Below are 13,984 nucleotides of genomic sequence, written 5' to 3' on the forward strand. Positions count from 1 at the left end.
TTCATTTGAGTAAAGAAAAATGGCTGTTCTTCACCCTCCTCAGGTTTGCTAAGCAGTTGATGCAGTCTTTGTATGTAGGCTGCAGCCTTGACATCATGACTGCAGCACACATCACTGCTGCAGACAATCACTGATCTCAGCAGCTATGTGGATGAATGCACCACAAGCTCATTGATTGGCATCTAGTGTCAGGACCACTGCAGAAAGTAAGTAAGTAAAAGTTATGAGCAGTGGAAAAAATCCCTTTAAATCTTCGCTAAATATAAGCAAGTATTAATTAATTCATTTTTTTACATCCTACATTCCTACATTTATTATGCTCTGTGATCTGTGAAGACCCCAGAACACATAAAGGCACATCCAATTCACATTGACTACATACGCTGCAAGTCATATTTCCCTTTAAAATCCATATTCATGTAATTTGCTGAATCTTGGCTGTTCGGCTCCTAGCTCTAGTGATCACCTAGAAAGCTGTGAGTGTTATGCTATGTAAGCATGCGGTAGATTTGTTGCAGAGATTTTCTGCATAAAATCTGCACCTTCTGGCAGAAAAACGCACAAGATACACCAAAAAAAACGCTTGTATTTTGGTGCGTTTTTGTAGTATGCATTTTTTTTAATTAAGTCAATGGGTGAAAGGGCCATAAAATGCAGGAAAGAACGCATCAACAATTAACAAGCTGCACCAAAAAATAAGCAACAGCATGTAAGAATTTTAATTGACTTTACTGACATAGTGGTCATGAAGATACACATGCAGATTTGAGCAGATCTGTACTGCATCTGCTTCAAAAAGCACACAGTGCACTCAGATCCTTAAAGTGATGGGTCATTTGCTGCTATTTTGGACAACTGTCGACCCAGCCACAATGATGCTCTGTCCTTTGGTGGCTGCAGGTGACAGGGGTTTTGACTGCATTGGATTGTGGTGTTTTTAACATAAATATGTGTTTATCTGAGAATATTTAATACGGATTTGTTTAGTCTCTTAATGAGCAGGCTCTTTTTCACTGAGCGTAGCCAAACGATTCAGATTGCCCATTTTAGGTGAAAGTGGCTTAGTTATCTAAGCTGAGCATAGTCTTCACTCTGACAATTTTAACAATGCCTAGGGCATCTGTGATTGGTTAAGGGGTTAATGACAGCTCCCAGCTGCCACTAAGCCCTACATTAATAATGGGTTGGGTCTATGAGCCCAACATCACTAGTCCTGTAAATGAAAAGAAATAAACATACACACCTAAACAATATTTTATTTGAAATAACATACAGAATACACTCTCTTTCTCCAATTTATTAACCCTCCAAACAAACAGGTCCGATGTAATCCACACAAGTTCCACAATGATCCCAGCTCTGTTACATCCTGATATTACACGGCATGGGTACATTAGAAAATATGACCACCCACTGCTGCTTCAGGCAGACACAGACACAGCCGCAGCTGTGAGCGGTGACATCACTGTCAATTTATCTGTGGTCACAGCTGGAGGTTCCTGTGGTACCCCATATGTGATTGCAGGTAAACTCACTTAAGGTGAACTGCTTGAAGTTCGTGACTTCACTTCATGTGAACTGAGTTCAATCAGACCTGCACCTCCTGACAGAAAACAGTGTTTTTTGCCAGAAAATGCATATTTGGTGCAGACATTTAGTGTATAAATTTCAACACCAAATGTGCATATCTTGGTAAAAAAAAATTCAATAAAACGATTTTTATGCCGTTTCGGTGCAGTTTTCAGCCAGAAGATGTAAATTTTGTGCTGAAATAACTGCATCAGATTTCTGCACCAAATTTGCAGTTCCTGGTAGAAAACTGCAACAAGACTGTGTCTAAACTGTTCTTGTACTTTCTTTTGCCAAGAGATGCAGATTTGTTGCTGAAATTTATACAGCAAATTTCTTCACCACAACTGCATCTTCTGGAAAAAAAATGCATCAAAATGCAATGCGGTTTTGTTGCGGCATTGATGCACTTTTTTTGCCAGAAGATGCAGATTCGGTGCAGGCATATGGTGCAAAAATTCCAGTACCAAATCTGCATCTCTTGGCATAAAAAATGCCAGGATAGGCAGATCTGAAGCACCGCTCTGTACAACACAAGTGAGTGGAGTATTGCAACTTTAAGGCTCCCAAGGTGACGAATAAAAACAATAAAAAGTTTTAAAAAGTCTTAAAAATATAAAAAAATCCACAAAAAGATCAAATCCACCCTTTTCTTCCATTTCTTCCCCTATTGAAAATAAAACAATTAAAAATAAAAAATACACATTTGGTATCGCCACATTAAAAAATGTCTGATCTAGCAAAATATTAAATGAATTTAGCTGATCAGTAAAGGGAGTAATGAGAAAAAAATCGAAACCTCGGAATTATGTTTTTATCGTCTCCACAACATTGGATTATAATTTAATAAGAGGTGATCAAAACATCCCATCTACACCAAAACAGTATAATTAAAACTGTCAGCTCAGGACAGAAAAATAAGCCATCACTTAGTCCCAGATCACGAAAAATGAGATTACGGGTCTCAAAAATGACGCCAAATTATTATTTTTTCTTTTTTACTTATCTGATTTTTTCCCTTACTTAAATCTAATATATAAAGCTCAGTGTATGTATGTATGTATGTATGTATGTATGTATGTGTTTATGTATGTATGTATATCCGCTAAAGGAATCCGCACCGTCGCATTTACAATCACAACATTTTGCACAGTCACCCTATGTGATTCAGGGAACATTATAGACTATATATCGATGGGAAAATTTAACCACGCACTTTACAGTTACTCTCCAAAAAACCTGCCTCCATTAAAGTCAATGGAGCTGCAAGCTAAAGGTTATTAATAGGAGCTCTGATTGGTTGCTATAGGAATGAAGGACATTCATAGTATAAAAAGCTTATGTGTGAGGTAATAAGATGTTGGTGGGGAGACGGATAGAGAGAGACTGAAAGAGAGACAGACAGAGACAGAGTAAGAGGCAGACAGGGAAAGAGACAGACAGAGATAGACAGACAGAGAGAGACAGGGAAAAAGATAGAGAGAGAGACAGACAGTCAACGAGACAGAGGCAGACAGAGACAGACAGGGAAAGAGACAGAGAGAGACAGACAGTCAAAGAGACAGAGGCAGACAGAGACAGACAGGGAAAGAGACAGAGAGAGACAGACAGACAGTCAAAGAGACAGAGGCAGACAGACACAGACAGACAGGGAAAGAGACAGACAGAGACAGGGAAAGAGACAGGGTAAGACAGGGAAAGAGACAGATAGGGAAAGAGACAGACACACAGAATGACATGCAGACAGACACAGAGAGAGACAGACAGAGACAAACCAACAGAAACAGACAGAGACAAACAGACAAACAGACAGAGACAGACAGAGACAGACAGACAGAGACAAACAGACAGAGACTGGGAGAGAGACTATCCCATGCAATGCCCAGGTACTACAGCTAGTAACTAAATAAATAAATAAAAAAAGCTATACATATTTTGTATCTACCAACTCGTACTGATCTGGGGACTCATGCTGCGAGGTCAGTTTTACCATATAGTGAACATGGAAAATAATAAAAAAAAACATTGTCGGACTGCTATTTGTTTTGCATTCTCAATGCACTTTTTTTGCAATTAAACAGCACTTAGAAATATTTTCCCGGTTTCCAGTACAATGTGTGGCAGAATGAATAGTGTCATTAAAAAGTACAACTTGTCCCACAAAAAACAAGTTCTCATATGGCTATATTGACAGAAAAATAAAAAAGTTATGGTTCTTGGAACAAAGGAAGGAAAAAACTAAAAGCAGAAAATCGCCGGGTGGTAAATGTGTTAAAAATCTATGATAATTAGGGTAATTTTTGGAGATTTTGCACTGGGGTTCACGAGTTTCAAGTTACCCCACTGCGTAGGGTTGTCTTTTGTTTGTAATTGGTAAGAACACTAAGTATGTCTTTTTATTACTTGTCCTCTTGGAAGAATACCTATTTTACAATGTCAGGAGATTAGGATAATCAAATAGTGAAATAATCGGGTTTGGAAATTTGTCAAAAATCCCAGCTGCTATCAAGCCTCAGGTTGGTAATGGAGAGGTGTCTGCCAGACCCCCCCAATACAACACTGTAAGTTCAGCTATCATGGCAGAAGTGCAGTTCGACAGTCCAATACTGAGTTTACTCGAGGTTACTTCTGGTGGTTCTCCCAGTACCCTCTGTTTGAGCTGCCAACTATGACCTCAGGTGAATGAAGTGCTGGACTTACCAGAGTTCACAGCCTCCAGGTGTCCCAATAGCTGGGAACTTCAAGAATCTTAAAGGCTCCCTTAAAGGCTACTCTAAATTTCCGGACCTCACAGCACTGGACTGTCAGGTTGCTGTGCCACCGTGTCCCGCAATCCAACTGTCTGGCAACCCGGTAGTCAGGTCACTGGAATTCATACTCGGAATACCGCCACCAGCAATCTGGCAATCTGGCAGAGGGTTCAACTGAGTTAATTGAGGGCAGCTGGAAAAGCCCCAAGTGTAAACGCCAGTTACCTGTCTGCCGAATTGCAGGACTGTTGTGCCACCGTGTCTCACAATCCAGCAATCTGGCAGTCAGGTCACCAGAGTTCACACTGCTCTCACTGAACTCAGTTCAACCCACTGCCAGGCTGCCAGACTGTCTGATCACAGGGACACAGCTGCACAGCAGTCCAGCAATCTGGCAGTGGGTTCATTGGTGGTCACACTTGGTACTGTGGGAACCTGGCTGTGAACTCCGGTGACCTGACTGACATCGCTTCTCACAGTCATGTCCCCCACTTCCCTAAGTGTATCCAGGAAGCTATAGTGATTGTTCAAATTTTCCATCACTGCAACTTCTGGATGTAGCAGAGCCTGTATCGTTGCGGGATGTTGTGTGGATATCGGACTTGCGGGGGTTAATAAATTATTGAAAAAGTGTGTATAAAATAAATAAATAAAATAAAGAATTTTTGTGTGTTTGTGTTTTGTTTCTTTTTACTTACAGGGTTTGTAATGGGGGGCTCTCATTGATACATTTCCATTACCAATGCAGGGCTGGATGGCAGCTGTTATTTTTGACAAATCATAGCTGAAATCAACCCCATGTATTTCCCCAATTGCCACTGGCAATCGTGATGAGCCAGATAACGTGCCACAATTTGTGCATTTAATGGCTGCGCTAATTGTGGGGCAGCTACAGGCTGCTATTTTTAAGCTGGGAAGGACCCAATGACCTTGGACCTTCCCAGCCTGAGAATACCAGTCCCCAACTGTCTCCTTTACCTGTGCTGGTTATCACAAATAGGTGGGGCCCACACATCATTTTTTTTTCACTGTGCCGGCCAATCACAGTAATGCCAGTAGCATAGATGGCTACAGCATGACTGCGATTGGCAGGCAATCCTAGCATATTTATTGGCTGAAAATCAGGCACTGAACATTTGGGGAGGGGACTCGAAACTCACGAGATGAATACCAAAATACTGGACATGTAACGAACATCCCGAATACCTTAATATTCGTGTGAGTAACAAATATTGCTGAATATACTCTCTCATCCCTACAAGAAATGTATATTACATATATGTCTACATATGCCCCCAAGTTATTCCTTATTGTTAGTAGTTTTTCGTTTGTGAACCCTCCCCAACCACACCTATTGCCAATCCATATCATACGCATAAATAGCCTGGGTCTCAGCTTCCCATACACGGTAAGTTTTTTAACTGCATGAGGGGACACACACAAGCTAGGGACCCCAACGTAGAGAAATACTTTGGCGTAGTGTTGGGGCTCTATTGCATTGATCAATTCAGTAGCTAAATTTCTCTTGATTCATATGTTCATGGCAGTAATGCAGATTCCATTTTTCACATTTTCACTCTTACATATAGCTATTGGATTTTTCAAGTCAGTATTCACACAGCAGTTTCTGCTATTTCATGTATTCCCCTTACATAGTCACTGGTGTGCATACCTTATCTCCCCATAGTGATGTGAATTGCAGCCTGTTGAGGATTGTTGTACTAGATTTAGGGGCACTTTGCACACTGCGACATCGCAGGTGCGATGTCGGTGGGGTCAAATTGAAAATGACGCACTTCCGGCATCGCATGCGACATCGCAGTGTGTAAAGGCTGGATGATACGATTAACGAGCGCAAAAGCGTCGTAATCGTATCATCGGTGCAGCGTCGGCGTAATCCATGATTACGCTGACGCGACGGTCCGATGTTGTTCCTCGCTCCTGCGGCATCACACATCGCTGTGTGTGAAGTCGCAGGAGCGAGGAACGTCTCCTACCGGCCTCACTGCGGCTTCCGTAGGATATGCGGAAGGAAGGAGGTGGGCAGGATGTTTACATCCTGCTCATCTCCGCCCCTCCGCTCTGATTGGCTGCCTGCCGTGTGACGTCGCAGTGACGCCGCACGACCCGCCCCCTTAACAAGGAGGCGGGTCGCCGGCCACAGGGACGTCGCACGGCAGGTGAGTGTGTGTGTGAAGCTGGCGTAGCGATAACTTTCGCTACGCCAGCTATCACCACATATCGCTGCTGCGACGGGGGCGGGCACTATCGCACTCGACATCGCAGCATCGGCCTGCGATGTCGTAGTGTGCAAAGCCCGCCTTAGATTGTTGGCTACAAATAATATATGTGTACTGCATCATGGATCACCACAGTAGTCAAGTTGCTGTTTTAAACATTGAGATGCATGATTTATCACTAATATTACCAAACTATAAGTTTACAATATATTCTCTTCTAGTTTTACCGTGACTCTTAATAGGAATGATACACAGTTGTTCTCTTCAACTTATTTAAGTCATTGTTACAAGAAAAAAACAAATACCCACAAAGTTGGCATATAAACGTTCTGTAATTCGGCAGTAACAATATCCAGTATATCCTTTCTGGCTGAACCGGTGAATCTTTAGATGTTCTCCATCTTTTGCTCACTGTTGCACTGATTCTCTCATGCAACAGAATCGGATCACTAAATATGATGACACTCAGATCAAACTGTGTTCAGATTTTGATCAGAGTGTCATTTTCCAAAATCAATCTGCTTCTCTTGCATGTGAAAATTAACAGTTGTGTGATCACATTATTAGGCTAAAGCGGGATTTACACACTGCGATATCGGTCCCGATATCGCTAGTGTGGGTACCCGCCCCCATCTGTTGCGCGACACGGGCAAATCGCTGCCCGTGCCGCACAACATCGCCCAGACCTGTCACACATACTTACCTGCCCGGCGACGTCTCTGTGACCGGCGAACCGCCTCCTTTCTAAGGGGGCAGTCCGTGCGGCGTCACAGCGACGTCACTGAGCGGCTGCCCAATAGCAGCGGAGGGGCGGAGCTGAGCGGGACATAACATCCCGCCCACCTCCTTCCTTCCGCATAGCGGCCGGGAGACAGGTAAGGAGAGCTTCCTCGTTCCTGCGGTGTCACACATAGCGATGTGTGCTGCCGCAGGAACGAGGAACAACCTCGTTACTGCTGCAGTAACGATTTTTGAGAATGGACCCCCATGTCACCGATGAGCGATTTTGCACATTTTTGCAACGATGCAAAATCGCTCATCGGTGTCACACGCAGCGGCATCGCTAATGCGGCCGGATGTGCGTCACCAATTCCGTGACCCCAACGAGTTCGCATTAGCGATGTCGTAGCGTGTAAAGCCCCCTTAAGACTACACGGTGACGTGTCGCACAACCGCAATTCTTGAGAAAAAAACAACAACTGTGCAACATGTCTGTGACTTGCTGTGATTTCTTTGTAAAACAAATAGTCAAACTGCACAGACGTTGCACACAATTCATATAGCAAGTGAGTTGTGTGCAACTTGTGACCAACAACAGAAAAGCCAACACATTTAGAGACTTACAGTATGTGACTCTGTGGTGCAAAAGGCAACATGTCGCAATGCAGCATCATAGGATATTATTAGATGCCATGTTGCAATGAGACACTAAGATTTCAGCCAAACACCTGAATAATTGATTTCCAAGAAAAACTGAACATCGTATTACCTATTATAGTTTTAGGCAGAACAATCATCTTTTACTGTTTTGAATACATAATGGATTTGGTTTTGCACCAAGGATAACAAAATTGTAATGGAAGGTAGATGAAGTAAAGGAGAACAATAGGCTAGATGAAAGGCTGGTATACTACTATATGAAGATTGCTTTTTATTTATCAGTATATACACCTTTCACCTACCTTCTCTTATTTTCCTTTGTTTCACCTCTTCTCCATTACAATCCGTTTATCGGACAAAGTTCTGAGCCTATGGTTGACACATTATATAAGAGTGTGCATTGCTTAGTCAATAAACAATTTCACTGCAGCATTATATTGAGGGAAGAGCTCCCATTATCCAGTGTATGAGGTAGGACCCTACTTCCCACCAATTCCTATTAGTTTTGTACTTTACTTACAGGTAACATATTTCATTGATTGCTGTAATTGTGCTTTATTTCACAGTGTTTTATCTGTTATATACGTACCGCCCCGTGGGGTCGGCTGCGACCGCCGAGCCGCTTGGATCCGTGCTCGTACTGTGGGTGGTGGCTCGAGCCTCTCACGGACCCGGGGGTCACGTCACTTTGCAAGGGAGTTGGCGCTACACACGGGGATTTGGTTGTTTGGATTGGGATGACAGTTCGTGATGCCACCCACGGGTTGTGGTGATTGTGGACACCACCGCTGCAGTGAAGGTGCGGGGATCCCGAGAGCGGTGTAATGGCGCAGCTATGTGTTCACCCCTCCGTGGCTAGGGGATGTTGGTCCCGGGGCAGGGTAGGTGAGGGCCGGGGTGCAGGGTGAAGTGTTGCGGTGCAGCGCGGTGCGATGCCTGACGGCACTGGTGTACTCACTCTGACACAAGACACTGAAGTCACTGGTAAACCAAACGGAGTGATGAACAGGGCCCGCAGCCGGCTGCAGCTTCTTCCAGGTTAGGTTGGTGATGTCCGCCTTTCTCCTGCACCTCTGTGTGTATATGTTTTGACTCCTGTGCCTAGACACCGGTAGTCCGCTCCCCGACTGGTATATGCCGGAGGAGCCCGTTTGCCCGCAGACGCTGGCCCTTTGGGTCTCTCTGCCTTGGCGGTGGCGTTACCCGGTATGGTTGAGCTATTGTCTTCTAAAGGGACTTGTGTGGGGTAGGTCCTTAAGTCCAGTCCGCAATCAGTTGATTGCTTTGTACTGGGTCTGAGTACCCTGCCTGGTGCTTAGGTATCCAGTTGGCTCCCTGGTTTGGTTCCAGCGGGCCACTACCCTGTCCCGGTCCCTTACGGTTCCACCGGTCGTATTCCCGGTCTCCTGCAGGTGGTCACCACCGTCTGCCTCCTTGCCAATGGTGACTGGGCTCCGACCCAGCCACCAGAGTAGTCTTTGGCAGACCTGAGCACAGGTCTGCTTCTGGACTCAACCTCTCTCCTTCACCGTCAAAACTACTCTGCGTCTACTTGAACTTGACTACTTAGGTTCCCGCCTCCAGGCCTGTGAACTCCTCGGTGGGTGGAGCCAACCGCCTGGCTCTACTCCCCCTGGTGTGCACATCAAACCTGGAGGGTGGTGACAAGGTTTTTACGTTTGGCTGGTGTTACCTAACCGGGAAGGGGGTGTGGTGTTGTGTGTGTGACTACCTGGGACGACTTGGATAGTCCAGGGCATCACATATATACCAGAAGAAAGTTATAGTTTCCATTTGGCCAGAAAGGATAAATCCTAATTTATTAAAGGGAATCTGTTAGCAGGTTTTTCCTATCTCATCTGAGAACAGTATAATGTAGTGAAAGAGACTCCGAATCCATTGATTTATAACTTAGTTTACTGGCTGCAGCTGACGCACGATAGGGCTTTGGGGTACTCGGTCCCAGGCCTTTTATTCACTGGGACGTATCACGGGTGGCTGTTGCACAATTCCGTAATCCTGGGGGTCGTTTAAAAAGGAGAATTGTAAAAAGGGAATAATAAAAATAAAGTGTTTTCGTGACGCCACTTGCGGTGTGCGGCTATATGGGGAAAGCCACCGCTGCAAAGTCTCTCACTGCTGGGGCTGATGGTATTAGGCAGCTTAGATGTGATGGCTCTCCGCAAGTAGAGATAGGTCCCAGGGGAGAATGATGGTGGTTGTAGTATAATGATGCAGAGGTGTAGGAAGAATTCAGACAACACAGGAGCTGCGGTTTAACTTGTGCTTTACTCACTGGTTTGGAGTAGCTGCAACCTGGCTCGTGTTGGTCTCTACCAATCCGGTATTCCCTTGATCCCAGTGCCGGTGTAGTGACTTGGTGAGCTGTACTTCCATGCACCCGTTTGTAGTTGGTGGGTCCCTGTGGCCTGGAGCATTTTGGGGTCCCCTCCGGTTGTCACAGTCCTGGCCCAAATGGCAAGCAGCTTGAATCTCTCTTGGGTCGGACCTCTGTCCCCGTTCCTCGGTTCCCTCTTTGCTGCTGTGCCCTGGACACTAATGTTGGTAAGGTTCTTGATGGTCCCCTCACCGGGCAGATTCTTATCAGGTGACCCTGAAGTGTCTTCCTGGATTAGGGCTCTGCACCCCACTGGCACTTGGTCCAGTGAGTACTTGTACCGTACCTTCCCTGGCAACCGTACTCCTTTTACTCAATCAGTCACTTTACTCTTTCTGTCTGTGTACTGACTTCTGACTGAACGTCTTACTGACTTCACGTCTTCCGACTAATTGTCTGACAAGATGTCTGTCTCCCATCACTCCACTGATTAGCCCCTCCTCCTCCCAGGTTTCTGACTAGTGGATTAGATCAGTCTCGGCCAATATGTGGCCATCCATCAGTTCTGTCTCCAGCCTGTCACCCAGTCTGGGGAAAAGGGCGTGGATTTGTGTGTGTGTTGTGTTACCGGCACTGGTATTCCAGGAATCTGGGGTTATTTGTAGTACCCTGTGGCACCTTACACTCAGGGGCGCCACTCAGCAGTTCTGACAGAATCAGAATTTTTTGTTTTAGTATGCAGTAGAGCTGAGAAAGCTAAGCCCACCCACACCAGGTTCTCTTTGTACAGTGTTTATAGACAGTGAGCTACTAATCATAGGAGGGGGTGTATCGGACTATCAGGCACGAGGCAATATAGTCTGAGCAATGATAAGTTCCTGTTGCTAAAACAATGATTGCAAGTAAACAAAAGCAGGTACCTTGATAAAAGACACATTGTTGAAATCTGTGTTTTAACCCCTACAACATATTTAACACTAGAACTACTGAGGTAGTCATTTTGACTGCTTTGCACCATGTATTTCTATATAGGTGTCACGAGTCCAGTAGTTCTAGTGTTAAAACTCAGACTAAAAAGAAAAAAAACTGCTAACAGATTCCCTTTAATACCTTAAATATTACACATTGGAGACATTATCTGAAAGCAAAATGTTCAGTGTGCAAATTATGTTTGCTTGTTTTTTTGGAAAACTTTTATATTTGCAACATAACATTTAATAATGCATTTGTATAAAATTAGAAAAAATAAGGAAAATACCTAACCTCATAGTATAAAGCAGGGTTCCATCATCCTGAATTCTCAGCAGCTTATTAGGCATTGTCATATTATGGGCTATAGACTTTTTTCCATTATGAAAGAAAGTGTCTGGAGTCCAAATTTTATTTGCCATCAGATTGTTCAATCGAAGAATGCGCATAGGTCCAGTGAACCTCAGTCTTTCATCTTCCCAATTTTGACGAAAAAATACATCTATAGTATACTCCTGTGGTAAAAGAAAGCATAATTACTTATCAGTGTTACTACACCTGTGACTTTAATTGCATTTGGAAATAATATATTTTATTATATGGTAACTACATTTTATTATTTTTAATAAGACAATACAAGAGAAGATCAAAAACTTTTTTATATAAGTTATTACAAAAGATGCCATTTTCTGAGGGAAAACCTGTAGAGGCTGCAAAAGACTTGAGACTGGGGTGTGCGTTCAGCTTCCAGAAGGACATCGACCCTAAACATAGTAGTAGAGCTACAATGGATGGTGTAGATCAAGGCATATTCATGTGTGTGAATGGCCCAGTCATTGTCTAGACCTAAATCCTATTGAGAATGTGTGGCAAGGCTTGAAAACTGCTGTTCACAGACATCTCCATCCAATCTCAGTGAGCTAGAGCTATTCTGCAAAGAAAAATGGGCAAAGGTTTTCAGCCTCTAGATGTGCAAAGCTGATAGAGACATTCCCGAAAAGACTTGCAGCAGTAATTGCAGGGAAAGGTTGTCCTGCAAAGTATTGTGACTCAGTGGAGCTGAATGCAAACAAATGCATGTCCCAATTTTCAAATTTATATTTTTTAAATATTTAGAAAACCATGTATCATTTCTTTATACTTGCAACTTAGTGTTAGTATATCACATAACATCCCAGTAAAATCTATTTAAGCCCTTCATGACCGAGGATGTACCAGTACATCCTAAATCATGACGAGGTAATCACCGCCTACTGCTGCGATGAGCCGGCGGCAGTCCTTGAACATGTCTGCTGATTTCAATAGTAGTCATGTGTGGCTTACAGGTACAGGTGGATCCTGGATCCACCAACGCCTGTTAACCCCTTAGACCCTAAATAGCAGCATCGGGGAAATCGCCTTTCCTCACTGCCATTGGAGGCCCCATGATGTGACCACGGGGAACCGATGGTTGCCATGGTAGTGACGGGTAATGTGATGACTCCTGCTATCATGACGTAGTTTCTGTTACAGCCGACAGAGCAGCGACTGTAACAGGAATGCAGTATTTCTACTGACCAGAGCTGTGGACCTCTGATCAACAGAAATGAATCGGCGATCATACTGCTGATCCTTATAGTTCCCTAGGGGGAGTAGTAAAATTAAAAAATTAAAAAAAGTTTTAAAAAGTTAAAAAAATAAAAAAAATAAAAGTTCAAATCACCCCACATGTACCCCATTGAAAAATTAAACAGTTAAAAAATAAAATATATACACATTTGGTATCACCGTGCTGATAAATGCCAATCTATCAAAATATAAAATCAATTAACCCGATCAGTAAATGGCATAGTAGAAAAAAAATCCAAATGCCAAAATTAAGTTTTTTGGTTGTCACAAACTTTGCGCAAAATGTAATAACAGGTGAATGAAAATGTAGCATCTGCGCAAAAATAGTAACATTAAAAATGTCAGCTCGAGCCACAAAAAATAAGCCATCACTGAGCTCCATATCCCAAAAAATGAGAACGCTACAGGTCGCAGAAAATGGCACAAAAAGTGTGCCACTTTTTTTGGGCACACTTCTGAATTTTTTTTAACCCCTTAGATAAAAGTAAACATATATATGTTTGGTATCTACGAACTTGTACTAACCTGAGGCATCAAATTGACACCAGTTTTACCATATAGTGAATACAATGAATAAAATACCCCCAAAACAATTATCCAATCGTACTTTTTTTGCAATTTTTCTGCACTTGATTTTTTTTTTCATTTTCCAGTACACTACATGGTAAAACTAAAGACTTTATTTTAAAGTACAACTTATCCTGCAAAACAAGCCCTCATATGGCAAGATTGATGGAAAAAATTTTTTTTTACGACTTTCGGATGAAGGGGAGCCAAACCCAAAAATGGAAAATCACCCGGAGGTGAAGGGGTTAAGTTTGGGGGATAACCTGAATAAATGTGTAAAAGTTCACGGGATGTGAATTCTTACTGAGCACAGTGTATCAGTCACTTCTTATTGCTATGCACTGATCATTCTTTCTAAAAAAACTTCTCAAAGCTGTTTATAGTGAGGGATAAAACTATAGATGATATCTATAAATGCCTATTGAGTAGAAAAGGGGAAAAGCTGGAAGACGAAACAAGCAGTAAGAAACAAAATGAAATTGTTAAGGCTTCTAATGTAGAGGGGGAAGAAGTTCTTAAAATGCGTGATGTAAGTGATTTTATAGCCAGACATAATATTATTC

The 13,984-nt window shown here is 43.1% G+C and overlaps 1 protein-coding gene across 3 annotated transcripts in view; it reads right to left on the bottom strand.

Annotated features, from left to right (window-relative positions):
* Positions 1 to 13,984, bottom strand: part of GABRA2 (gamma-aminobutyric acid type A receptor subunit alpha2) — a 300,771-nt gene that overhangs the window by 146,925 nt on the left and 139,862 nt on the right. For all 3 annotated transcript variants that reach the window (XM_075347008.1, XM_075347009.1, XM_075347010.1), the window contains exon 5: positions 11,541 to 11,761. In XM_075347008.1, coding sequence (XP_075203123.1) covers positions 11,541 to 11,761 — 221 coding nt within the window. The remainder of the gene's footprint in view (positions 1 to 11,540; positions 11,762 to 13,984) is intronic.

The sequence above is a fragment of the Anomaloglossus baeobatrachus genome, chromosome 1 (genome assembly GCF_048569485.1).
Source record: "Anomaloglossus baeobatrachus isolate aAnoBae1 chromosome 1, aAnoBae1.hap1, whole genome shotgun sequence".
NCBI classification, from domain to species: Eukaryota; Metazoa; Chordata; class Amphibia; order Anura; family Aromobatidae; genus Anomaloglossus; species Anomaloglossus baeobatrachus.